The 27348-nt window shown below is 37.0% G+C and overlaps 1 protein-coding gene across 2 annotated transcripts; it reads left to right on the top strand.

Moving 5' to 3' along the window:
* The first annotated feature begins 322 nt into the window (after positions 1-322).
* TFAP2C (transcription factor AP-2 gamma) lies at positions 323-24072 on the top strand. 2 transcript variants are annotated; one of them, XM_088467112.1, is made up of 7 exons: positions 323-482; positions 7308-7775; positions 8597-8648; positions 10847-11051; positions 12634-12752; positions 15915-16056; positions 22797-24072. In XM_088467112.1, the coding sequence occupies exons 1-7, from the start codon at positions 453-455 to the stop codon at positions 23080-23082; spliced, it is 1302 nt and encodes a 433-aa protein (XP_088323238.1). In that variant the 5' UTR covers positions 323-452; the 3' UTR covers positions 23083-24072. The 2 variants fall into 2 exon arrangements, with proteins under 2 accessions (XP_088323238.1, XP_088323237.1); XM_088467111.1 differs by lacking the exon at positions 323-482 and adding an exon at positions 5471-5620.
* Positions 24073-27348: the final 3276 nt, after the last annotated feature.

The following is a 27348-nucleotide window of genomic DNA, read 5'->3' as shown; positions in this document are numbered from 1 at the left end:
ATCATCTCCCCATAAGGATAAATATGCATGCTGACAAGTAGCATACTTTATACTGCAACTTGTTTTCTCAGGATAATTCTAAGCCTTGATTTTGTTTTTGTTTTCCTTTACTCTTTACAAACGTTGTTTTTTTTATGATTAAAAACAGCCTGTCTATGGCTGTGAGCTATACTCTCTCTGTACTATACTGCTCTTGCCGGCTATTTATGAAAGCAAGTGCTATAAAGACACTTGAAAGTGTCGAACATAGGGGTGAGATTAAACTGGATAAAAGGGGGAGGTGTAGAGCAAGGGGGTGGAAAATGCTTTCTAAGGTAAATTTTTGGATGAGTGTCAGGGCTGAAAGCGCATGCGCAGAGCCCCGGGGAACTAGTCTAGGTGCTGCCTGATCACAGGTAACACTCAAGCGTCCAACTCTGGCTGTTTAAATATCCCCCCAAACCCCGCAAGTGATGGCTCTGCTGGGGAGATCAGACTGGCAGGTATGTACTCTGGTGCGTGTTTTTTTTTCTGTTTCTTTGCAGGTATGTATCATTTTTATATGACCCCGCAGTCATCTGTGTTATACACAAGTCTCTCCTTATCCAAAGTAAGCAACTGGAATTTCACAAACATATTTGGCACTAGGCTTTATTTGCAGCAAGTTGTCTCATCTTCAGGGGGGAACACCCTGTACCGTCTATGAATTGCCCCGGTTTATAACCTAAGCACTTGAACACTGGCTGCTCACTCTCTGCTATTTAGATGGAATCAGAAAGGTTGATCGAATGTACTATATTGCCCAGAACTACCTTCATCCATCATTCGGCTACCATACTGTCCCTGGGTTTATAGGGTTTACGTTGTAGCTTGGTGAGTGAGCTGAGGTTTATTCCTCTGCACCGTCTGCAGGTTAAACTATTGACTTATATAAAAAAAAATCTTATTGTAAAGCTCTTCAGATCAATTTTGTTTTCCCTTCACGTGTATTCGAATTAATTTTAAATAATTAATTTTGTCGACCTTTTTAAAAATAAAATAAAATAAATAAAATGTTTATTTTTTCTTTGTTAGGCTGATAGCTTGAATGCATTAAAGTTAAAAAATAAATATATATATATATATATATATATATATATATATATTTCTTTAAAATTCCATAGTTGAACATAATGTGTATCTAAAAAAGGGGTTAATTGAATACTAAAGTAAGAAGCTCTGACCGCAAATAATAGAGGGCAGGTCGCACTCCTATTAGCGTCTACTGCAGAAATTGCAGTAAATGACAATTAAAAGTTTAAAAATTAATTATTTTAATCCTTGGGGGTTATCTATTTGTGATGCATTAGAATTACAAAGAAACCACACTAGAATATAATAATCTTCCCCTACACCTGTTGTTCCTTTTATTTACGCGCAGACTAAACTTTCATTACCAGATCTGAATACAAAACACAAATGACATTTATTTGCTCCAAATCTCAATGAAGCGCGATTTAACCATTTGTTACACACACATAAAATCTCTGCGCAACAAGCGCTTTGAAACATTGCACGCTGCTACACAGAAAAGGCGCAATTGTACGATGCGCATAGTCCCGGCGCATTTGTTTTGAGTTTCATTCAGCTCGTAGACTAACCAAACGCAAACTCGCATCTTGCTGCTAATTATTTGCGCTGTTGTACAACTGTGATACCAATGGGTACTTTATTTCATGACCACTATAAGGGGGTATATTTATTAAGTGTGGCATTTAGTAAATGCTAAATCAGGCTTGTTTTGCATTAAATAATATTGCTCTTTTAAACCTGCCAGGCAAAATCTGAAAAAATAATCGGGTGTTTTGAAAATCCACTGCTTCGTAAATATACCCTACAATACAAATGTTATGGTTGTATTTAATATATTATTACACTTGATATTGTGACCCGGTTATGCATTTTCCGCGTTAGGGTTCTCATAATTCAAACTCTGCAGATAAGAAATTAATACTAGCTTGTGTATCTAACATTGTGTGTATGTATGTATAATAAAATGTATATATATTATAAAATGTTTATTATTATTTTATGCCACTTCAATCAAGGTGTATTAGGTGACCTGTCCAATTACCTGCAGTACGTTAGACAATGGTAAAATGTAATTATTGATAGAATTGGTATATAATCTGTGCTTGGCTATTAAGATTACAATTATTGTCAGTTTCTTTTATCGGGAATGTCTAATAGTTTTAAATGTGTTGCCATTGATTTTTTTTTTTTTTTTAAAGTAGCTTTTTCTGTCAACTTCATAGAGGATAAAAACAATTAGTAGGGGTAGCAACTATATCCCCATATCCCCCCATGTCTTTATATTCTGGGAGGGATTAGAAGAGTCCCAAATCCTGACCGTGGATCCCTCTATCAGACACGGAGCTATTATAGTTTTGTTCTCACTCAGTTATTTATATTAGCAGCCTTAATGACGCCAAACCCTCAGAGTAATCACAGACACTTGCTGTTACAGGCAGTCAGGGACGGCATAACCTGCATTTCAAAGACATTTTCTATAGGAAAACAACAGGGGCAATTTAAAATGTAGCCCCACCAAAAATGGTAATGAAGATTAGCTACAACGGAGTTAGATTCTCTGATGATAATAAGGTTCCTCAATTGATGGAATCAGCACCTGGTTAGTATACAGACACCTTCTAGAGTTGTTCCAAGATTAATTAGTGGTAAGAGCAGGTTTAACCCCTCCATAAATCGCTGCTGGAAATAGGGGTGAGGTGATTGGGCAGGGGAAAACCGCCCAGATATTCTGGACCTGTAATAAAATCACAATTTATTAGGTGTAAACTAAATTCCCAATAAATTGTTATGTAGCCCATAAACAAAAGCTGGTCACACATCTAAAGATTATCTGTCCAACCAGTTGATTGGTTGGAATAAAAATCTGTTAAGGTATGGGAGTAAATGACAATCAGCAATTTGCTCCCAAATGCCGGAAAATGGACAAAAACTGTTGTTTGAACAAATTGTTTAGATCAAACATTTAACAAACTTGTCTGATGACCATTTTCATCTGTTTTCTGGCATTTAGGAGCAAATTGCTGATCGTCAGTTACTCCCATATGTTACCAGATTTTCATTCCAGCTGTCCAACTAGTTGGCTGGTTGGACAGATAATCTTTAGATTTGTGGCCAGTTTAAGACTGCACGAAATGGGGAGATGGCTGTTTCAAGGCGCATTTTGAACACCTTGAATAGTGCTTTATTGACTTTTTTTAATATTTGTAATATTTCATTACCTATAATCTATATACACACCTCTGGACTCTGATATACTGTAATTCTATAAGTATCTTTCCATTTTATGCTCTAGTGCATTAATAAATTTGGGCATACAATTGTTTTTTACTACTTTTTTAAATTGCGGCTTGTCCCACTTTTTCCAATCACTAAATTTAAATAGGTGCTAAAGTCTTCTTCTGTTCAAAAAAAAAGAAGAATCTGTTTAGTGCATTGCACCTGGAAAGGTAATGGGAAAACCAGAATATTCACATTGCTTATAAAGTCTCGTATGTTTGTGGCATAATTTAGTCTCTTGGTCCTACTCCCACTGGCACAAGGTGTATGTGGTCAGGGTAGTAGTCTGGGCCACTAATAAATATATTACGAAGAGTTTGCATTAAGTAAAATGAATAAAAATGATATGCCTTGTACATATCCATTTTGTAATACTTTACTAAAATATATTATATGTTTGATATACTGTGTAAAAAGATAATGAACAGGCTGCTTTTAATGCAAATTTGAGGGCACACGAGAACACAGAATAATTACAAATGATAATGCAAGGTTTGCGCCCAGGTCCCTGACGCCCGAAATGTATGTATGTATGTGTGTGTCTGCTAAGACCACAAAAATGCAGAATTCCTGCAATAGTGTGTGGGCTCTGTTTTGGTTTGGATATAGGTATATCTATATCTCCAACCCAAAACATAGCCCACACACTATTGCAGGAGGTCTGGATATTTGTGGTCTTAGCGCACACACGTGGTGTGTATGTGTGTCTATCTATCCTTGTTGGTGCCCTACAGCTGGCGATGTAAATGCATTTAGCTCCGTCTGGCAGATGATAGTGGAACGGGTTACTGTACTGTGTATCTCGCCTTGGGGAGAAAAATTAATCTGTCAAGTGTTTATTTAAATGGACACTTAAGTATTTTTGTATCGCTCCCCTGCTTATTACCACATGAGTGTGCCAACCTCAACATTTATTTAATGATGTCTTAAACCCTCCACCAATACACGGCTGGGATTTCAATTAAAAGAAGAAAGTAGGTTATATATGCACTGCCTATAATGCAAAGCCTTTACTATTACCACTGTAAATAATACACAAAGGCCTTATTACAGCAGAGTGTAACTACCCATGAATACTAGTGCAGCATACGAAAATGCGGCAATTTAAAATAAGAGTATGTATATATAATTATTATTATTTTTTTTTCTCAAACCTTTATACACAATTTTATAATTACCGGCTGTGTGTGTGTGTGTGTATATGTATATGTATATATGTGTGTATATATATATATATATATATATATATATATATATATATATATATATATATATATATATATATATATATATATATATATATATACACTCCAAAAATATACTGGTAGGTTAATTGGCTCCTAACAAAATTACCCCTATTGTGTGTATGTGCGTGTGCATGTGGTAGGGAATATAGATTGTAAGCTCCACTGGGGCAGGGACTGATGTGAATGGCCGAATATTCTCTGTTAAAGCGCTGCGGAATATGTGTGCGCTATATAAATAACTGGTAATAATAATAATAATATATCTGTTTTTAAATATAAAAACAAAAATGTTCTCATTAACTTAGCAGGGGTCGATTTTTGCAGGTTTTGCCTGTCCGATATAAAATGGCAATACTGTTTAATGCAAAGAAATAACCTGATTTATGAATGTACTATTAATGCCATTTTAAATATGGGTTCGTGGGTTTTGTAAATCCATTATTTAGTAAATATACCCATAAGACTCAAGTTGTTCCTAGTAAACAATTTGCCTTTCTAGTTTGCGGGCTTTTAAAATTGCCAGTGATACTTAGCAAAATATAATAACTGTTAGTGTTTTTGTTTTTGCTTGGCTGAATCTGCGTTAGCGTGTCAGTATTTAGATAAGTAGTTACAGTGTTAGGAGACACATTACAATGTGTGTGTATAGAGGCAGCAGAGAGAAGTATCTGACATTAATGTGACTTCATGTCACTGAGAGTCAGGAACCTGGTCTCTCGCCCAGTAATACCCAGAGGGGGGGTGGCTACTGCTGCCAGTCTCCTGTGATTGGGCGATGCTGCCCCCCCCTTCTGTAATTAAACCTCAGCCCCATCCCTGGGGAGGAGTTACCGTAATCGGAGCATTAAGGGCGGATAGGGAAAAAGGGGGAATATCTAGCAATCGCCAGTCAGGGATCAGTTCTGTAGGAGCCTCCATGCCTGAGAGATAACTGGGACTGGGGAATACACAGTGAACTTGGATTTTTTTTTTGTCCTATTGTCTGGATACCTGGCGCGATGTTGTGGAAACTGGCAGATAATGTTAAATATGAGGATGATTGTGAGGTGAGGCTTTTAAGATTTGCAAAGATCTCCTTTTTAGGAATGCATTTTCTAGTAGGATATTATAAATCTACGTCCAGGATTGGTACTATAATGCTGTCATCGTATTTGTTTCCCAACCAGGTCACTCTGCAGCTAGTATGTCTACTGCTAAGTGTGGCTTTGGGGTACCCTGCACCACCCGGTGTAAACTGAGTTTTTATTTGGCGTGCTTGTGTATTTTGTGCTATAAAATGGCATTGCTCAGTATGTTTGCACAATGTTGTCTGTATGGTAGCTCAATAATGGCATGTGGCATATGCTGCATAAGCAGCGTCCTCCCTGTACCCGCTCTGTGTGCTGGAACTACTGGGCGTTATCCCTGATTCGGGCGCTAGAAGGCGCCAGAGACGACGGAATCTCATTCAAGTCTCGGATCCATGGTTGAGATTTGTCGATTTCCCCTGATAAGTTTTTTTTTTATAGCTTTAAAACTAATCATCGGCCATAGCATTGTGTTTATGGAAATCTCAGCCAAACATTGCCTGCACCTGACTGCCAATGTTATATGGATGACGCTTTGCTTTTATTTTCAGGTTTCCTGTCGTTATAAAGAACTCGAGTTTTCAATAAAATGTTTGCAGAATGCGACTTGTATACTTGTAGCCAATTAATGACTGCCTTGTGCAAGATGCATAAATGAGTGAGTGCAATGTATAGGTCAGCATTGTACATACGTCTTCAGGATGCTTGCAAGTCTTCCTCTGTTGAGTCATTCTTCAGGATTTCACCCTCCCTATTTCCTTGGTCCCAGTCATTCATTTTTGTGCATTGGTCATGGTCTGCATAGTGTGGTTGTCTCGGCTCCTGTTGATTAGTTTCAGTCATTTCAAATCAATAGGAGGTATTTAGCAGGGAGGACTGGTCACAGCAGAGCTTGTTCGGGTTCCTTTCTTTCCTGATTAGCTGCCCTGTAATATTAATGACCATGAAGCTGTAAGCTGCTAAAACCAGAGATCAGACCAATTTAAACATTTCTACAAGTGGTTTCAACAATCTAGCGCTTTCTGTAACTTTTATCTGTATCAAACCTAAAGAACAGATACGAACCCAGCATTTTTTTAAATGCTGTCAGACATTTGGAAATTTAGTATTTGAAAATATGAATAGTGCAGACTATAACCATTTACAGTTTTTAAGCAGATCTGTATTAAGATTATTTAAGATTTTTAGGGGCATACTTGGCAAGTAAATTACAAAACCCTTGTTTTTTTTACATGTTTTGTCTGCCATGTTTAAAAAGGCAATTATAGTAAATACAAAATTAGAATTGATTTGCATTAAGTAGTATTGTCCTTTTAAATCTTGCTGGCAAAATCTGTAAAACAAACAAAATATATTTTTTGTAAATCCTGTGCTTAATAAAAATGTCCCTTTTTTTAAATTGAAGATGGTTTGTAGAATAATTTTGCTATTCGATTTCATCCTTCAGAAAAATAGTTTCTTTTCTCAATGTGTGAATGAAGATCTAAATTCATAGAATCCTGGTTACAGATGAAATGGTGAATTAATGAAGTGTTCACAAGGGGACTAGAGAAACAACATAGCAACTAGATCTATTCTGATTATATTTTTGCAAACCATATTGGATGAAAAGTAATTTGGTAGTACTATATGTTTAACCCTTTCTCCTATCTTTATTTCTCTCTAGGATAGGCATGATGGGAGCAGCAATGGTAACCCAAGGTTACCCCATCTATCATCAGTCAGTCAGCACCTGTATAGCCCAGCTCCCCCTCTCTCCCATTCAGGGTCTTCTGACTTCCAGCCCCCATACTTTCCACCTCCATACCAGCCTCTGCCTTACTCCCAGTCTGCTGACCCTTACTCCCACCTTGGAGATCCATTCTCCCTTAACTCCATCCACACTTCTCACCCTCCAAGTCAGCAACAAGCATGGCCAAGCCGTCAAAACCAGGATCACAGTGGAATTTCCCACCATGGCAGACCAGGGCTAGTCCATCACATACCTTCTCTGGATCCCAGCTCAGGAAGGCTGGGAAGAGACTTTCAAAGGAGACCCGATATTCTTCTTCAGCATGGACATGGAATGGACTCTTCAAACCTAGCGGATAACCTTGGTCTACCTGATATTGGGCAGCAAATGGAGGATGTTTCGGTAATGTCTTCTAAAACAAATTGTGGATAGGGGTAGGGTGTTGTCATTTGTATAATGCTGATCTCTTGGCTTTGTAGTGTTGACAGCTTGAGCCAGACACTGCTTATTTGTAACTTTAGAATGTTATGCTTTTTTTTTTTTTTTGGCATGTGCATTAGATTTATAATAAAAAAACAAAACTTGTATCCCTTATATTGCAGCTTTCAGCCATAATCAGTTGGCTAGTTTTGAAGATGAAATGGATGTACAGACAGTATTTTGTTTTTAATTGGTTGTGTTCCCCCTCCTGTAAATGTTTTTTGGGGAGTTTAATAAAAAAAAATATACACTCTAAATGTGCTATATAACTGAAACATGGGAAATGTAGGTATTTTACATACATCTCTAGAGCTCGACAGAAGAAAAAAAATGCATGAATGCAAAAAATCAAATGTAGGCAAACTTTTGTACACTGGTCTGTTCACCCATCTGTAAAAGTGGTGTATATGTGTGTGTGTGTATGTATGTGTATATATATATATATATTAGTTTTTTTTTTTTTTTTTTTATTTGTCCTTCTAAACGCTAATATAATTAGTTCCACGTACACTTCTTGCAAACTGATCCACTAAAATGTTTTTTTAAGCATGGGAATTTTTTATTTCACTTATACTTGTTTATATCTGGGTCTTTCTAAAAGGTGTTGTGTGGCTTTTTTTTTGTTAGTTTTTTAACGCATTTCAGATAATTCAGTTTTAAATTGTCTAAAAAAAAATGTAAAGTTCTCGTTAAGCAGATAAATCAAAACTCAATATATTTAATCTTTCCCTTTTCCCTTACAGAGTTTGGAAGAGCAAAGTTTAATCATGCATGACCAGACAGTCATTAAAAAAGGTTTGTTTTAAAATGTTTCTATTTGCAAATGGAAAATGATCAATTTTTTTTTTTCAAACCCTACACAAAAAACTGATTTTAGATTTTTTTTACTTAATCAAATATGTGCCACTTTTTTGTTTGCTAAAACATGCAAAGAATATTCGACTTCAGTTACAGTAAATACAGAAACTTAATTTTTTTGCTATACATAATGTAAATATTAATTCATTCATGTATTTTCTTAACTAGAATCTATTTTCTTGTTTTACAAACAACAAAATATTTTTTTTTTTGTTCCGTTCAAAAACCACAAATGCATTCCAATATTCTTTTAACCCTGAAGAATTGAGTGAAAACAGAGCTTTTTCTATAAACTATCTTGATTACATGGTTGTGTCATGTAAAAAGTATTTTCTTGTGAAGAGATGAGTAATATTGTTATCACAAACATCCCCATGCTGTGGAGCGTACAACGTCTGTTGTGATTTAATTATTTTATGTGACCTGCCCCCCCCCCCCATGTTTCACTATATGCAAAATTATATCTCTAGATTTTTCTACACACACACACACACCTGTTGAATCTGGCACACATTAAATATTGCAAAATGGGTGCCATTTTAAGGAAAACCTGCTACACAGAAGCTGTCCTGAAGACTTTGAGAAAATATAAATTGAGTATATTAGGAACGCTTGAGCTGTTTTGCAGACTGATCTCTGTCATGAGGAACCTAAACATTATAACATACACTTGACAGTGTTGGCATTATACATCAATAGTTATCTGTCCATGCTTGCTCTTGAAGGTGTTGCTTGAGCGTGCTTGCAGGTTGGGCATTTTAACTTGATTGTGTAATCTAGCTATTTTTCCTTGTTGCCCAGCTTGTAAACAATGAGCTGCTGTCTTTGCAAATCCTTTTGCCATGAGATTCACTCTGGTTCCTGCTCGGTTGTAAATGGAGTTCGTTGTGTTAAACCTGCATAAAGCAGGAGGAAAAAATTGGAGCATCTTTACAGTTTCTCCATGGTTCTATAGTGAATAAACTGTAGACCACTGGGGTTATTTTATGACGTGCGTTGCTAACCGACAAAGTCATGGGATTAAAGTGGTGAAGTCCTGGACTTGTTTTGCAATTATAATATGCACCGTGACTTGTGCATTGCAATTAGAGCAGCTCCTAGACATGCTGGTGTCTGCAAACCTCTACTGCCACTAATGCTATAACCATTTATGTATATGTATGACCCCTCATTATCTAAAAACTAAACTAATCTTAACTTTGCAGATGTATATCATGAACATTGAACTGAGTTTAGTTCCAGCCTTTGCATTGTTAATTTATCAGCAAAGTGATCTCTATCTTTTTTGTAGCTCTATTTACAATACAGAGCATGAATATGCAATTAGTTTATATTTGTAATATGTGTGGTTGCATTCATCTGCAAATCTTCCTCCAAACCTATGTCCTTGAATGCACAGGTTACTTACACCAAGCTCCCTTCAAACGCTCACATGAAAAATGTTGCAAAATTCTGATGTATATAATACATTGGTCAAATAATAAAATGTGGGGTTTCAAGCTCTCATACCAAATAACATATATATCTCTTTACATTTTAAGTCTTTCCCTTTATGACCATAAATGCCAAGTCAATGAGAAATGAACTGCTTAACAGTTAAATACTCTTTGAATTTTTTTTTTTTTTGATGAACCAAAAATGGGTAGAAACCCTCCATTCCCCACTGGAATAGTAGCCATGGAAACAACTCCAGGTCTCCCAAGGAACCTTAGCATTATCCATTGGCTTGTTCTAATTTAAGTTCTGACTGAACCACTTGACTATAATGCATTATTATGGCTTAATTCCACTGCACAGTGTGCACTTTTAGTCTTTTACCTGGAAGGCTATAGGTTACCGCACTTTGTTTGCAGCATATATGTGAATTTATTTCCTTTTATGCAGGATTGGAGGTTACTCACTCAAACAGTAAAACTACAGATATTTAGATTATTATTATTATTAATAATAATAATAATAATAATAATATTATTATTCCTCATGTCTAGTGGTCAGTTAATACATTTATGGCAAAAAAATTTAATTGTTTTCTATACATTATGAAACGCCATCTAGTTCCACGGTAGCTGCATGCCTGTGTTTCACACATTAACACATTATTAGAAATTTGTGATAACTGTATAAATTGTCCACAGGGAGAAACACCCTCAATATGCCTTACCAGAAGGATGCACTGATGGGCATTGTGATTAATCCAAATGAAGTTTTCTGCTCTGTTCCTGGAAGACTCTCCCTCTTAAGTTCCACTTCGAAATACAAAGTTACAGTAGCAGAAGTCCAGCGGAGGCTCTCACCACCTGAATGCTTAAATGCTTCCTTGCTTGGAGGAGTCCTTAGAAGGTATATTTCTAGAAGGACCCTATGGCATACAGTTCTTTGTTTCACCCCCCTCTTCCTAGAACAGAATTTGCAGATGGCACTTAAAACCTTTTATGTTGAGTGATCTTAAATACATTTCTGAGATGAAGATTTTGGAAATATCTTCATAATCTTTATTTAGGAGCAGTTGCTATATGGCTGCATTCTTGTGTAACAACTGTCCATCCTCTAACTTAGAGATGTGAAACCTATGGCTTGCTTGCTTTTTGTAGGACTACACCACAACTCCCAGTATGCCCTGGCATCCAAATGATAGCAGTGCATGCTGGTTTTTATTTATTTTTTTCTTCCTTTTGGTTCATAGTTGTTCAAGCCAGTTCTAAATAGTTACTGTGCATAAATTCTCCCTACGCTTATACTTGCTCAACTGCTTTTTATATAATGATGAGGAACAGAGGTTATTTAAAGGAGGCAACTGTTGTAGTTTAACACAACTTTCCTTCCACAGTTTCCAGTGTGACTCTCTAACAACAATGGCGTGCTTTGTTTATAAAGTTTTAAAGGGGACCACAAAGGAGCAGACGCGTGAGATTAAAGAGAAATCGTTATACCACATTTTGGTGCCACCTTCCAATAGCCCTGCTAATTTAAATTTGAACTAATTGTATTCAAATGAGAAATAGACTCCGATGCTCTGTCTGTCTCATAGTTCTCTCCTGAATAACCGGACACTTCAAAGCAGCTGGTGCCTTTTGAGAGCAGTTCTGGAAGTGTGTGTGTGTGTGTGTTTTTATTTTTACATCTTTAAAGAGATGGCAGTGAAACTCATTTAGAGAACCATCTTATAGGAGCATTCATGGTACCTTCTTTTGGGCACTATCAGTGGTGTCTGCAATAAGCAGAGAAACTGCTGATGGGTTTTTGTTTAGTATAGAATGTTAATTTAGAAAATTTGCCACCAGAGATGAGAGTTTTTTTTTTTTTGTTTTTTTTCCCCTTGATCCAAGAGGCTTATTTAATAGCTGTGTTTCGTGCATGAATGTGGGGTAACCTAAACCAAAGCATCCACTCTGGTTTGCTTTCATTTTCCAAACTGCACTTTTATAAACTAGCCTTATTTTTGTGGTTACATAATTTTGAAACATGTAGAATAAGGCTACAATTTTTTTTTTTTTTTTTAAGGAAGGCACAGGATATTAAGTTTAACACTACTAATTTTATGTGATTTTTTTCTTTTTCTGAGCAGAACAAAGACTATTTGAATAATCATAGTTATGTTGTAATAATTTAATCTACAACAAAGTTTCATGTCGGCTATGAAAAAGCTGTGTTAGGAGGAAATTCTCATACAAGTCCCCACAGATCAGTGCAGATCAGTGATCAGCTCTAGAGGAAGGTCTTGTGAAATTGTATCTGGATAATCCATAGTCTGTAAAATATACTATTTAGAAACATTGGTTTTTAATGTGAGGGTATCCTGCCCTGTGAGATCTCATTGTTCTGGGAATAATGCCCTTTCAGTAATTTGAGACAGATTTGTTGGTAAAACACTCTGATTGGGAACACTGATACTTAAATGCCTGTTCTGTCTAATTCTTAATAGAGCAAAATCTAAAAATGGAGGGAGGTCGCTGCGGGAAAAACTTGAAAAAATTGGTCTTAACCTGCCTGCTGGAAGACGAAAAGCTGCGAATGTGACCCTCCTGACTTCATTGGTAGAAGGTTTGTTTTATTTCTAGTGTGTTTTTTTTTTTTCTTCTCAATTATCCTTTTATTGATAGGGCATCATAAAGGGTCTGTAGTGCTGTAGAGGGTGCATACAAAAGTACAGTGCAATCATTACAGGACATAAAGAAGTATGTGACAAAGTGCATAAGTACAGTATTAACAGGACAAATATACCGGTATATAATATATATATATATATATATATATATATATATTGTAGTCAAAACTGCATTTCAGTGTAAAAAGTCTCTAACTATGCACTGGCTGTCTCTTTACCCCAGTTTGTGCTCAGCAGACCAGTTCAGAGTTGCTGATTACAAAAGAAAATGAAGAGGAGATAGTTGTGTTGGCATTGAAAGGAAGATTACACAAGGGAAGAGGGCCCTGTCTGCTCGTTAGAGTTTACAATTTATAAGTTGGGGCCATTTGGACCTATAGGGGTGTATGTATGTATGTATGTATGTATGTTTTATAATGTAATATTATACACACACGGGTTGAAAGTGAGCAACCAAGGTGCTTAGTACACAATATTGAACCAACAATAATGAATGTTCTAGATGTTTTAAACAATTAAATACAATAAAAATGATAGATAAATTAGGTCCTTATTGGCTCACGTAAAGTGCTTACCGAATGAGAGCCAAATATTTTAAACTGATAAATATGGTGAATATAATAAATCTATAATTAAAATTCCTTAATAACTCACACAAAGTGCTTAGTGACTATATAAGATACCCAGGACAATGCCTCTACTGAAATGAGAGTAATTGCTGGGGTGGCAAACCCATAAGGGATCACAACAATCCTCTTTATAGAAAAAGTGGGGGTAGAACTCACCAGTCTTCTTAAAAACATATCTTTATTACGTCTCCGTAAAAATGTCTCAACATTTGAAAGTCCGACGTTTTTGTCCTGTGCATGGACCTTTTTGTCAAGGTTAAAAATCAAGTGATGTACAGCACATATATTATATACCCATGTAGCTAATCAAAAACTCCTCCCCCAATCACTAAATATATTTTACTTGTTGAAAACTGCAAATAGATCTAACTACATAATCAAAGCAGCCAAATATATTGCCAATATAGATAAGAATCGTGTGAGATCAATAAAGTAAAGGATACTAACCTCCTACATCTCAACAATGATTTGTAAATCTGCTGGCGTGCGTCTCTCATTCCTTCCACTTCCTGTTGCTTGGAACGCACTGTATCTGGTTGTCAAGGTAGCCAAAGCACAACTGTAATAGAGATATACTTTTAAGAAGACTGGTGAGTGCTACCATATATATGTGTATATATATGTCCCTAACCCCACTACTTACCGTCGGGGACCCGGTATTCTGACCCCTGTCAGGATTCCAGCGCCGGAATTAGGACTACAACCCAGAAGGAGATGTGGTAGGCTTTGATAGAGATGTTTTCGAAAGCTGTTTTATGGTTTTGGAGGGAAGAGTTGAGTCTCTGATAAGGAAAAGGGAGAGTCCCTGTAGTAAGGAGCTGTGAGGGAGAAATTCAGATCTGGACGTAGGATTGAGATAATCCATTGGGAAGAGAATTGGTGATCTTTGATGAAATTAAGTGAGCGGTAGCTATGTGGAGGGGAATTGGGATAGAGAGATGGGGGGTGATGGATTAGAAGAGGGTAAAGGGGCTTATCCATTACACGACTTTGAACAATCCGTCCAAAACCAGGAGGTTTTTGTTGCATTGTTCACAAAGTCGGGTAATGGATAGCCCGCAAGGACCAGCAATGCGCTTGCACGCTGGTTCCTTACCGACCCTGACTATCTACTAAATATGCTCATCAGGTTCGGCATGTTCAGAGATGGTAGGTCGGGTTCCTGCACTGAATGACGTTCGGTGAATGCCGTTCAGTGCGGGCACCGCATTTCGGCGACCTGAAGGTCTGAACGCTAGTGGATAGGCTCGGTAAGGAGTTTGAGATGGACTCTATAGGGGGAGGGGACCCAATGTAGCACCTGGCAGAATGGGGAGGTAGAATCGGAATGGTTACAAAAATCAGCTGAACAGTGGCATCAAAGATGGACTGGAGTTGGGTCGGAGGGAGTAGGGAAGGCTGTATTGTTGGAGCTTGCTGTAGTCCAGTCAAAACTATAAAAACTAGTGCAGTGGTTCTCAGTCTGTCCTCTGGACCCCACACAGTACATGTTTTCCAGGTCTCCTGGCAGGTGCACAGGTGTATTCATTACTCACTAACATTTTAAAAGATCCACAGGTGGAGCTAATTATTTCACTTGGATTCTGTGAGGAGACCTGGAAAACATGCACTGTTTGGGGTCCTGAGGACCGAGTTTGAGAACCTGTGAACTAGTGGATGGTATATTCCCTGGTGGCAGCTGCCAAATACACATCAGAGGAAGAGATTTGCACTTTTTTTAATTTTTTTAATTTTTTTTATTTTATTAAAAGAATTCTAGTTGCATTGATAATGAAGAGATAAGATGGTAATACAAAGTTATGGTTTTACCTTTATTGATTCTTGTTGTTGTATCTTCAATTACGTTGTGTTTAATGCAGAGCCCTGTACAAAGTTATGCTATTGAAAATAAAATAACTTATGCCAGGCAGGTAAACTAAAAGCAAGCATCCTCCTAACTGACATCTCTAATGAGGTTTAACAATGGTGCTAAAACATACGGGAACATAAATTGTGTTAGGGCCCTGATCACTAAAGCTTGCACTCTAATGGGAAACTAAACAAACTGTAAAATGTGCCTGGGTTGTGGCCCCCCCCCCCCCCCAACCCCCCAACCCCCCAACCCTGCATTTCTCATTCTGCTGCATTGGGATATTCTATTATTGGCTTGGAGGACCTCTGGTGATGGAATGGTTAATTGGTTTATATCACTCAGCTGTGAGTCACATCCCTTGTAATACTCCTATAGCCTCCTTTTCAAAGGGCCATTTCCGTTGTGTTTCCCAATTTATAAGGCATACTTCAGAGAAAAGCTGAATATAGTACTTTCTGTATTGCATCGTGTAAATATCTCCTTCCTAATTTATCAGTGCAATAAACCTACAGTAGACAACCATGCCAAAACATATTTAACTGTAACCAGAAAATAACGTTCTGTAAAACCCCCAAGCCTGAGAGAATTTGCTAGTAACCTGTGCCTTTTCTTTGTAGGTGAAGCTGTACACCTTGCACGTGACTTTGGTTACGTTTGTGAAACCGAATTCCCCTCCAAAGCTGTAGCCGAGTACCTGACCCGGCCCCACATAGAACGCAACGAGATGTCAAATCGGAAAAATATGCTGCTTGCTGCTAAGTAAGTCATTGCTTATAAGTGTTCATAGTGAATGTCTATGGGCGTAGATTGGAGGGGATTCATAAAGTACTAAAAATTGCTGTGTAATTTGTTATTTACCATATGGAGCTTAAGCATTAAACTGCATTGTGTAAGGAAAAATGCCAGTAAACGGCCGTTTTTCAATAATGCTTATTACTGCCGTGTACAGATAAAGTAGGTTTTTTTTAGCTCTGGAAACTGCAGTTTTTACTTAATTACATTTCATAAAGAAGGGAGTGCGAAAGCATTTGTATGAATTTGGTTGGCCCATTTTTAACTCTTCAGGTTTATAATTTGATTTATAAAAGTATAAGAAATTGCATAATGTTTGTATTTGGCCTTTCAGTAATACTGGTTACATATGGAGTGGTTTTTAGTGACTGAATTATTAGTTTAGATCAAACATTCTTGCAGGTATGGTATCCATATCTGGCAGAGTACAATATTCCACTGATATTGATGGGTTTATGTAGTATCCTCAAAACTCCACAATCCATGTTTAAGCTGGCCATCCACTATACAGATTTCTGTCGGATACCTGTCCAATCTGGCTGGTTGGAATGAAAACCTGGTAATGTATGGGAGCAAACGACAATCGTCCATTTGCTCACAAACCCTGGAAAATAGCCAAAAATGGTTGTTCAGACAAATTGGTTAAAACACAGAAATGTAACCAATCTGCACAATATATATATTTTTTTCAGTGTTTAAAACCATATGGTCAACTGTCATTTGCTCCCATACAATACCAGGTTTTCATTCCAACCAGCCAGATTGGACAGATATCTGACAGAAAACTGTACAGTGGATGGCCAGCTTTACACCCAATATACTGGTGTCTAGGTTACTTGGATGACATTTGTAATGCAAAATGGCCACAGTCAATCAGTAGTGATGTTCTGCAAACTAGCTTGGTAGAAGTACTTTTACCATTACAGGTTGAGTCTCCCATATCCAAATATTCCAAAATACGGAATTTTTGTAGCATGACTGACATAATGAAACCTTTTGATGGTACAATATTCTTAATAGTTTTGTGCCTTTAAAAAAAAAAAGTTTAAGAATATTGTATAAAATTACCTTCAAGCTCTGTGTATAAGGTGTATATAACACCTAATGCATTCTGTGTGTATATTTGGGTCCTATTCCCAAGATATTTCATTATGGTATGCAAATATTCCAGATATCCAAAATAACCCTGGCCCTAAGCATTTTGACTATGGGAGATTCAACCTGTATCAAGGATGTGGCTTTTGTATGGAAGTTGTGATTGGTCCATGGCTTAATGCAGGGTTTATTTAAACAGCCATATAATGGATTGCTGTTTTGTTTGTTTACTGAACTTAAGAGTTCCTGATTTCTACTCTGATCCGGCATTTGTGATTCATTAGATTTTTCAATATTTTTATCTTTTTAAGCTTTCCAGAGTATATTTTAGAGCAGCTGGTTTTTATGTGCGTAAATATTGGGACATTGACAGAATTTTCATATTTTGGCCTCTATTCACCACCACAATGGCTTTGAAATGAAACAAACAAGATGTGATTTAACTGCAGACTTTCAGATTTAATTTGAGGGTAATTACATCCAAATCAGGTGAACAGTGTAGGAATTACAACTGTTTCTATATGTGCCTCCCACTTTTAAGGGGCCAAAAGTAATGGGACTGTCAACTCAAAAGCTATTTCATGGACTGGTGTGGGCTATTCCCTCGTTATTTCATTATCAATTAAGCAGGTAAAAGGTCTGTAGTTGATTCTAGGTGTGACATTTGCATTTGGAATCAGTGACAGCTCTTTGGATCTCATATTGAGAGTCGACAGCAACTATCAGTGAAGCAAGCCATCATTAGGCTGAAAAATCAAAACAAACCCATCAGAGAGATAGCAAAAATATTAGGTGTGGCCAAATCAACTGTTTGGAACATTCTTAAAAAGAAAGAACGCACCGGAGAGCTCAGCAACATCAAAAGACCCGGAAGACCACGGAAAACAACTGTGGTGGATGACAGAAGAATTATTTCCCTGGTGAAGAAAAACCCCCTTCACAACAGTTGGCCAAATCAAGAACACTCTCCAGGAGGTAGGTGTATATGTGTCAAAGTCAACAATCAAGAGAAGACTTCACAAGAGTGAATATAGGGTTCACCACAAGCCATTGGTGAGCCACAAAAACAGGTAGACCAGATTAGTTTGCCAAACAACATCTAAAAAAGTAATTACAGTTCTAGAACAACATCCTATGGACAGATGAGACAAAGATCAACTTGTACCAGAGTGATGGGAAGAGAAGAGAAGGAAAGGAACTGCTCATGATCCAAAACATACCACCTCATTAGTGAAGCATGGTGGTGGTAGTGTCATGGCGTGGGCATGTATGGCTGCCAATGGAACTGGTTCCCTTGTATTTATAGATGATGTGACTGCTGACATAAGCAGCAGAATGAATTCTGAAGTGTTTCGGGCAATATTATATGCTCATATTCAGTCAAATGCTTCAGAACTCATTGGACGGCGCTTCACAGTGCAGATGGACAATGACCCGAAGCCTACTGCAATAGCAACCAAAGGGTTTTTTAAGGCTAAAAAGTGGAATGTTATGCAATGGCCAAGTCAATCCCCTGACCTGAATCTGATTGAGCATGCATTTCACTTGATGAAGACAAAACTGAAGGGAAAATGCCCCAAGAACAAGCAGGAACGGAAGACATTTGCAGTAGAGGCCTGGCAGAGCATCACCAGGGATGAAATCCAGCGTCTGGTGATGTCTATGCGTTCCAGACTTCAGGCTGTAATTGCCTGCAAAGGATTTGCAACAAAGTATTAAAAAGTGAAAGTTAGATTTAGGTTTGTTTAGTTTGTCCCATTACTTTTGGACCCTTAAAAAGTGGGAGGCACATATAGAAACCGTTGTAATTCCTACACCGTTCACCTGATTTGGATGTAATTACCCTCAAATTAAATCTGAAAGTGCAGTTAAAGCACATCTTGTTTGTTTCATTTCAAAGCCATTGTGGTGGTGAATAGAGGCCAAAATATGAACATTCTGCCAATGTCCTAATATTTATGATATATATCACACACACTTCCCCATATTTCCTCTGCATTGAGATGACTGCCTAATGATTCTGAAAATAGTTCAAACATACAAAGCATTCTCGAGAAAGGTTAAGACCCCATAATGGAATATTATCTGGTTCTCTAACCAAACCATTTTAGTAATGGGGACCTAAATAAACTTGCCAGTATAATTGTTTTATTTCTATGTAAAAAATGAATGAAAGGTTGGTAACAACAGATGTCCAATCTCTGCGTCCTAAGGAGAACTAGTGGGTTTTCTAACTTAACCCAAAGGAAATACTTTCAATTTTCAAATCTATCTCCCTCGCTGAGAAGGGTACTTTTTATAGATCAAAACTTTCCTGTGACACTTCTGCTATGTAAAACTAGTCCCTTACTCCCCATCGGGCCCGTGTACTTTTGGTACCATGCCCCCTAAAAAAAAAAAAAAAGGGAAACATGATGTACAGTCCCATGAAGTGGCGCTGCAGGCTGAGGAGGTGGGCATCGTGAGACCCTCAGGAGACGCTATCAGTTTGTTTCCATCGGCAGAGGAGACTACTGCTGCTCAGGGGCAGCAGCCTTCCTGACCCCAGCACACAGCGGCATGTGCTAGACTGGAGAGACACAGGCTGTTGATGGGTAAAAGGGAGGGAGAAGGCGGCAGACCCAGGCCCCCACTGGGCCTCTTCATCAAGCCTGGGTAATTGGTACCCACTCTCCCACCCTCTCGGTGCCCCTGTGTCATTACTTAAGATATATAAAAGTTCAAACAACCTCTTGCCAAAACATAAAATCTTGCCAGTAATTGACAAATAAGGAAAGAGTCACCAAAAATGTATGATCAATAATCAATGTTTCATTGACTATATTAATAGCATCTTAATAAATTCATTACTATCATAGATGAGCTAAATTTAAAAAATATATATTTTCATGATTGTAGACAACAATGGTTAGAAAAATGAATTCAAATTTAAAGAACTATCATGTTAAACATGCATAAAAGAAATTATATCCACGCTTAAAACTACAACGCGTTTCATAGCACCTAACTGTTTCCTCAGGCAGTGTTGAATGACTCAAAACTGCCTGAGGAAGTGGGCAGGTGCCATTTAATGCATTGCAGCTTTAAGTGAGAATTTTTTTTTATACTTTTATTTTTATGCATGATTGTGATAAAGTGTTTTAACTTTGTAATTTTAATTATTTCTAGGCAAGTCGTGGGGGCACCTATATATGAATCTCCTATAAACTTTTGATTGCTGCATAGTGTTTCAAACATACTCTTCCTCTTCTTCTAATGGAATAGGGATGGTAGTTTAAATAATGTTAGTATCTCGCCAGAATGCCTTGTTCTGCTTGAGTTTGAAACCTACAAACTTAATAGTTTTTATTCACTGAAGATTGTGAGTTTATCAGCTTTTTGAAATTTGGTTACTCTTTCATAGATAATTAAAATTTCATGCAAATTTAATTTTGCTGTGAAATAGGGCTTTTTACAGAGGGAAAAACTTGTGATGAGTGACTTTTTGCTTGGACAATCTGAGTTAATTCAAAACTGTATTTGTAATCTTAAGTGTCCACTGGTTGGAAAAAAAAATATATAATTATACTATACACTGTGTGTGTGTGTGTGTGTGTGTGTGTGTGTATGTGTGTATATGTATATGTATATGTATATGTATATATATATATATATATATATATATATATATATATATATATATATATATATATCTCTCTCTGCTGTGAGGTTGCAGCAGGACAGGTAAATTCACCAGCAAAACTTGTACATTTCTGAACCAAATGCTGAACAATGCAAAAAAGTTTTGGGTCGCAAACTTTTTAAAGATTGTATACAAGTATAGAAAGGGACAACATTTTAAATGTCCCATGCCTCCTCTGCTTGCCTGCTTTTTTACTTTTTTTTAAATTTAAACATAACATTACAAATACATGGTTAATGACCACCTTTAAAATACAACAGTTTGTTTTATTGGTCTTTTGCAACTTCATGTCACTACAAAATCATCAGTCCTATGGTTTTTGTCTTGTTGTATCTAATGACTTGGAGGGAGGGGGAGAATTTTTTTATATAGAATATAATATAATATGTATGTGTTAGCAGTCTTGGCTATTACCAAAAAGGATCACAGAGGCCTTCAGTCAAGTTTCAGCGTTTCGGTTTATACAACCTTCATCAGGAATCGAAACGTTGAAACTTGACTGAAGGTCTCTGATCCTCTTTGATATTCGAGAGTGCCGCAAATCTACTTGTATGCTTAACTATTTCATGTGGAAGATGTTCAGCAAGAGTGCTAAGTATTAATATATATATATATATATATATATATATATATATATATATATATATATATATATATATATATATATTATTTTTTTGTAGCTAATGTTTCATGAAGTACATTTCACAAGAAGTAGTTTGTGTCCTGTTGCTTTCATAATAATTTTCTGGTTGTGGTAGTTTTCTAAAGTTATGCTGACTAAGTGACTGCTCATATAGTCTCCATCAGATACTGGAAAATTAATACCGGAAGTTCTAATAATAAAAAATTCAAAGGAATAATGCATTAATCGAACATATATGGAATTATGGGCCTCATTCACAATGTGTGATTAAAATTCAATGCGTATGATAAATGGTGCTCAAGCCAATCCGCTCCCAACTGTCATCTGTTTGAAAAATGACAGTTGGGAACTGATTGCCGGATCACCATTTATCATACACAGCGAGCTTTGTCACTCATTTTGAGTGAATAAATAAGGCCCTATATTTCACATACTTTTATTTGATTGTCCACTGAGATTTCCTATTCGCTAGTATTACCTTCTGACCACTTTCTGCTTTTATCTTACTCACATTTGCTTTTTTTTTTTTATAATCCAAACACACAGCAACCCCCTAACTCCAGGTGACACAATGTACACATGCCCATGCTCCAGTAGTTTAAAAATCTGCAAATATTCCATAAATTTGCATCAGTCGATATTCCTACCGCAAGGTCCAGAAACTTCTCAATGTAACCTGATAATTCAGAGCTTTTCCCAGGCAAGCCTGCTGTAAAATTTATATATGCAAGAATCTCCCCTCCTGTCAGTACATGTGCACTGCTTCTAGGCTTGTCTCTTACCAGTTGTTGTCCAGATACTATAAATCCATGGATAATTCGCTGTGTTTTTATATAGACCTTATCTAGGAAGGAAGTGTTGTTGTGATTTTTTTAGTTTTTAAAAAGCTATTTTAAAGCAATCATTATTAATGTTCCAGTAGCCCAAATGATGTGGCAGCCATTTCATTACATGCACCAATATTTGAGGAGATGCCTACTGCTCTCAAGGACCATGTTTCTTAAAGAATTTATACATTGAAAATTGGTGCCTGCTACACAGTGACTGTCTTACAGTGTTGACATCACTATAACCTATTTAATGGTTTACTTTTATTTATTTTTAATTATTGTATAGGAAGTAGTTATTCCTTATCTAAACATGTCAATAACTAAAGGTAGAAGCAGCCACAATTTATGTATTTGTGCATTTTGTACTGACACTTTTATTTTTTAAATGAATGAAAATGTCATCTATTCTTTTTTTAAACCGTTCACTAATGAATTTTTTTTTAATTTTTTTTTTTAGACAAATCTGCAAAGAATTCACAGACCTCCTCACCCAAGACAGAACACCTCTAGGTAATGCAAGACCAAATCCAATTTTAGAGCCTGGAATCCAGGGGTGTCTGGCTCACTTTAGCCTCATAACACATGGTTTTGGAAGCGCTGCCATTTGTGCTGCTATGACATCTGTACAAAACTACCTGAATGAAGCATTAAAGATTGCAGATAAAATGTACATGAATAGTGGAGATCAAAGTCCTGGAGACAGCAACAAAAGCTTAGACAAGATGGATAAACACAGGAAATGAGAATTGTGTGGACAACTTTTTTTTAAATGTTTTGGAAATCTGGGAGTGGAACTGCCATTTCTCTCAGGTCTCCTTTTATAATGGGAACTATGAACAAACTATTGTCCTGGATACTTTTTGAAATACTATGGCACTCGTGTGCCCGAACATTATATGGCAAAAGTTAAACTTTACAGTCCAGCCAACTTCCACCTCAAACATTTCATTAAGACAGTCTGGTTCAATCCATGTATAATACTACGAGAATGACAGCCCCCCCCCTCAACCAGTGGCTACTTCACAGCATATGAACTACACTGCAACATTTTCTACAACCTAAAGATGATATATGGATTTGAAAGTCGACTGTTCACATGTACAATGGTTTATTTGTGACTGGCACCATTTGTAGCATAACTAATTTTAATCAAATTCTAAATTGGTATCTCTTAAAATCGTAGATCTATTGCATAGAAAAATATTAAACTTGGTTTTTATATTTCAGTTTTTATTTAGTTTTATGATATGCAATAATTGTCTTAAATCTTTTACACATCATTTTTTTTTATATGGGGGGTGGAGGTGGTCTTCTGCTTAATGTTGCCAAACCTTAAAGTGTTGTTTTTTTTTTTTTTTTTTTTTTAAATAGTCCAAGGGTTTTTTTATTTTTTTTAAACCTAAGACATGGAAATTAAATATCAAGTGCATACATTTCTATCTTTAATGAAAAATCCAACAACACCCCCCCTCCCCCCAACAAAAGCCAACATTGCAAACATCATGTGGGATTGTGTTTATTCTTTACCCATTCCAGTACTGTCTGTATAGAATACTGCCCTGCACTGGCATTGCGCCTGCAGTATAAGACCTGTCTCCATTCCTTATTCTGGTCACTGTAGGGTGTAATACTACTGTAGGCACAAATATGGTCTGCCAATTGAGGGATAACTTAACTTTGCAAATTGGGTAAAACAATTTTTTTTTTTTTTCTTTTTCTACCCCTCCCTTCCATATCAAATCACTAGTCATGGACTCTTCTGTTTCTTATAGTGAAACTCCACCATTGGAGAAACTGGTAGTCCAGACAGACTTGTGTATTTTCATTGTCCCTACAATAGTTCGACTGTGTAAATACAATTATATGCAAAGTGCAGACTGCATCTCATCTGTCACATCCAAGGGTAATGAAAATAAACCAGTCTGCCTGAACAGTAGGATTCTCAGAAGGTGGAAATCACCTTTTAACTCCAATCATGAACTGTTGAGGCAGCAATGCATTGCTGAGACTAGTTGAAAGGTGGCCATTGACAGGGTTACTGGATTTGTTAGGTTTTTTTTTTTTTTTTAATGTACATATTTATTTATATGTAATTTAAGGGGTTTGTACATAATGGTGAAACTTTATACAACTGAGGTTATGGGAAGATTGATACATTTTTCATTTTTTAAGTCTTTGTAAACAGATCTAATTTAGAGTATTTAACAAAAATTGTGGCACTAAAGGTTATGTTCTAACCCAGAGGTTCCCAATCACGGTCCTCAAGGCTCCCCAACAGTTCAGGTTTTAGAGATATCCATTGGTGAGCATCGGTGATTTAATTAGTACTAAAGTCAGTTTCATATAACCACCTGTGCTCAACCATGGATTCTCTAAAACCTGAACTGTTGGGTAGCCTTGAGGACCGCATTTGGGAACCTCTGTTCTAACCTTTGAAAAAGCAATATGTGTGACATTGTGTGGGAGGGGAAGTGATGTTTTAAGAGGAATGAGTGCTATGTTGTTTTGTGTTCAATAGCTTTTACATATTTGTAAATCTTCCAATATTGAATTGTTGTATATTATAAACCTATAATAAAAGTAAAACTAAAAGTTTTTTTTTCCCTTTTTTTTTTTTTTTTTTTTTTCTCTCCACTCTGTAAACAATAGTTTGAAAACTAATACATTTTTCCAGTGTATGTTTGAAGTTGGTTTCTGCAACTCTGCATAGATTCTAGCATTCCTTTTAAGCATAGCGTTCTGCACTATATTGCTTGACCCTTTCTACTTCAAATATGAGCTGAGAACAGGCCACAACCAATAGGGATGCAGGCTGAAGTAGCCATTTTTTTAAATTCTATCTTCTGAAAGTGCATTAGTTGGTGCTTTGTGTCCAGGTCTCTCCTGACACTGCTTCATACTTTATACTGCTTCATACTGAAGTCCTCAGTTAGAATTGCTGGAAGATTTAGAGGCTAAACATAAGTAGTAAACAGACCGCTAATGGCAGGCTGTCAAAACTTAAACTGTTAAAGGAATGGTTTGCAATACTGGGTGCTATTTTAAATTTGTATGTGTGTGTGTGTGTGTGTGTGTGTGTGTGTGTGTGTGTGTGTGTGTGTATATATATATATATATATATATATATATATATATATTTGCTTTTTTTTTTGTTTTTTTTTTGTGCAGTGATATTGTTAGCAGTGTTTAGTAGCTTCTGTTGCGTTTTACAATTTGGAACAAAAAGGTCATGGAGCGAGCCTAGGTGATAAGATTGACAAAATTAACAACGTGCTCACAAATTTTACTGGCAGATTAAATCCATCATCTGCATTAAGTAAATCAGGTGTGTGTGTTTGTTATAGTTTCTATTGTGGTTCTTGTATTGTGCTTCTAAAAAATTTTATTTTTTCATTCTTAACCTCACAAAGCAGAACAAGGGGTTTTAAGTGACACTGCAGAACACCCAAAGAATAAGGGTATAGCGGCTTCCTATGGAACTATGTTAAGCATACAAACACACACACACTCACTCTTATCTAGACACACCCATATGTGTTTGTTGACCATGCCATTAAAAAATCACAGGCATCAATATGAAGTTGATTAATTTTGCTGCTGTAACAACCTCCTACAGTATCTTTCCCATAGAATTTGGAGCATGGCTGTGGAGAATCGCATCCATTTAATCACAAGAGAATTAGGGGCCTATTCATCATTACTAAAAATTCTCTGGAGGTAATTAGGTTTAGAGCTCACATGGAGTTCTACCTAATAACCGGAGGAATTCCTCATTCCTCCTCTCCATATGTATCTATGCTGAAAAGCTGTCATTTTGCGATGACCGATTTTAGGAAAATACTGTAGATACTTTTCCCTCTTACCGCAGCTGGAATCAGTGCTGCGCATGAGCCACTTCTATTCGGAGAAGCAGTGCATGCACAGCACTGATTACAGCTGCGCTAATTGAGTATATATATATTTTTTCACAATACTAATCTATCTTCTGCCCCCCACTGCATGCTGACGAGTAATGTCTCCCCCCTCTGGTGGCACTTATAAGTGCTTCTTCAATTGTTAAGCTTACTTATAAGTGCCACCAGGGAACAGAGGGGAGACACTTCCTGGCAGTAGCAGCGGGCAGAACACACAAGCTGGCTGGCGATGAGACCTGGAGGACTAAGCTGAAGGGGAAACTTGCTCATGCTGAAAGCAGGTAAGTATTCTCCCTTTCCTACACAAGCTGACTTGTAGACTGCAGCTTGTGTACACGATCACGGGCTATACGCCGTATGAGAGTGGCTTATTGTAACACCATCAAATTCTGAAAATACATATAATTTTTGGAATTTGCTGAATAGCTTAATTTCTACATCCCCACACTAATGTATTGGGAGTGCGCAAATTAACGCACACTGCCTTAACCAGGAGATATCCGTGATATCCCCTGCCTTAATTGTGTTAATGAATACCAAAAAACCTGTAATTAAGGAAAAAATCCTTAAAACTGTTAGTTTGGTGTTGATGAATAAGCCCCTCAATGAGGTTGAGCACTGATTTTAGGCAATAAGACTTGGCTGGCCTGACCTCTGCCAGACAGCAAAGTCTAGGCTTAGACCATTATTCCACATCTTCTAAACTTATTTGGCAGTACTCATTTGGACAGCAAACATACTTGTGGCATCTGCCAGACCCAGATTTGTCCTTCAGACTGACAGATGGTGCAGTACATTGCCTCTGCTCCAGTGTCCAATTGTAGTGTGCATTACACATCTTCTCCAGGTCCTTACCCATAGAAACCCAAATCATGAACAATAGTTGTGGTGATCTTGCTCCATTGGCAGTTTGGAACTCCATAGTGTTGTAACTGAGGACAGCATTTGGCTCTGTGAGCTCCTGCTCCTAGAGGTTCCCACATCACAATAACTGTAGCTATAGCAGGACAGAAATTTTACGAACTGACATACTGAAAATGTGGCATCCTATGACCATGTTAAAAATCGCTGAGCCTTCAATATGATAAATTTTTC

This window comes from Taudactylus pleione, unplaced genomic scaffold, assembly GCF_031769625.1.
Source record: "Taudactylus pleione unplaced genomic scaffold, aTauple2 ptg000069l, whole genome shotgun sequence".
Taxonomy (NCBI): domain Eukaryota; kingdom Metazoa; phylum Chordata; class Amphibia; order Anura; family Myobatrachidae; genus Taudactylus; species Taudactylus pleione.
This window is presented reverse-complemented; position numbering and strand designations above follow the sequence as displayed.

Bases quoted from the DNA above. Each gene is read 5' to 3' on its own strand.
- TFAP2C (XM_088467111.1), top strand. From the start codon at position 5,573: ATGTTGTGGAAACTGGCAGATAATGTTAAATATGAGGATGATTGTGAG. The intron at 8,649-10,846 runs GTTTGTTTTAAA...AATTGTCCACAG, and splicing joins CCAGACAGTCATTAAAAAAG to GGAGAAACACCCTCAATATG. The intron at 11,052-12,633 runs GTATATTTCTAG...AATTCTTAATAG, and splicing joins CTTGGAGGAGTCCTTAGAAG to AGCAAAATCTAAAAATGGAG.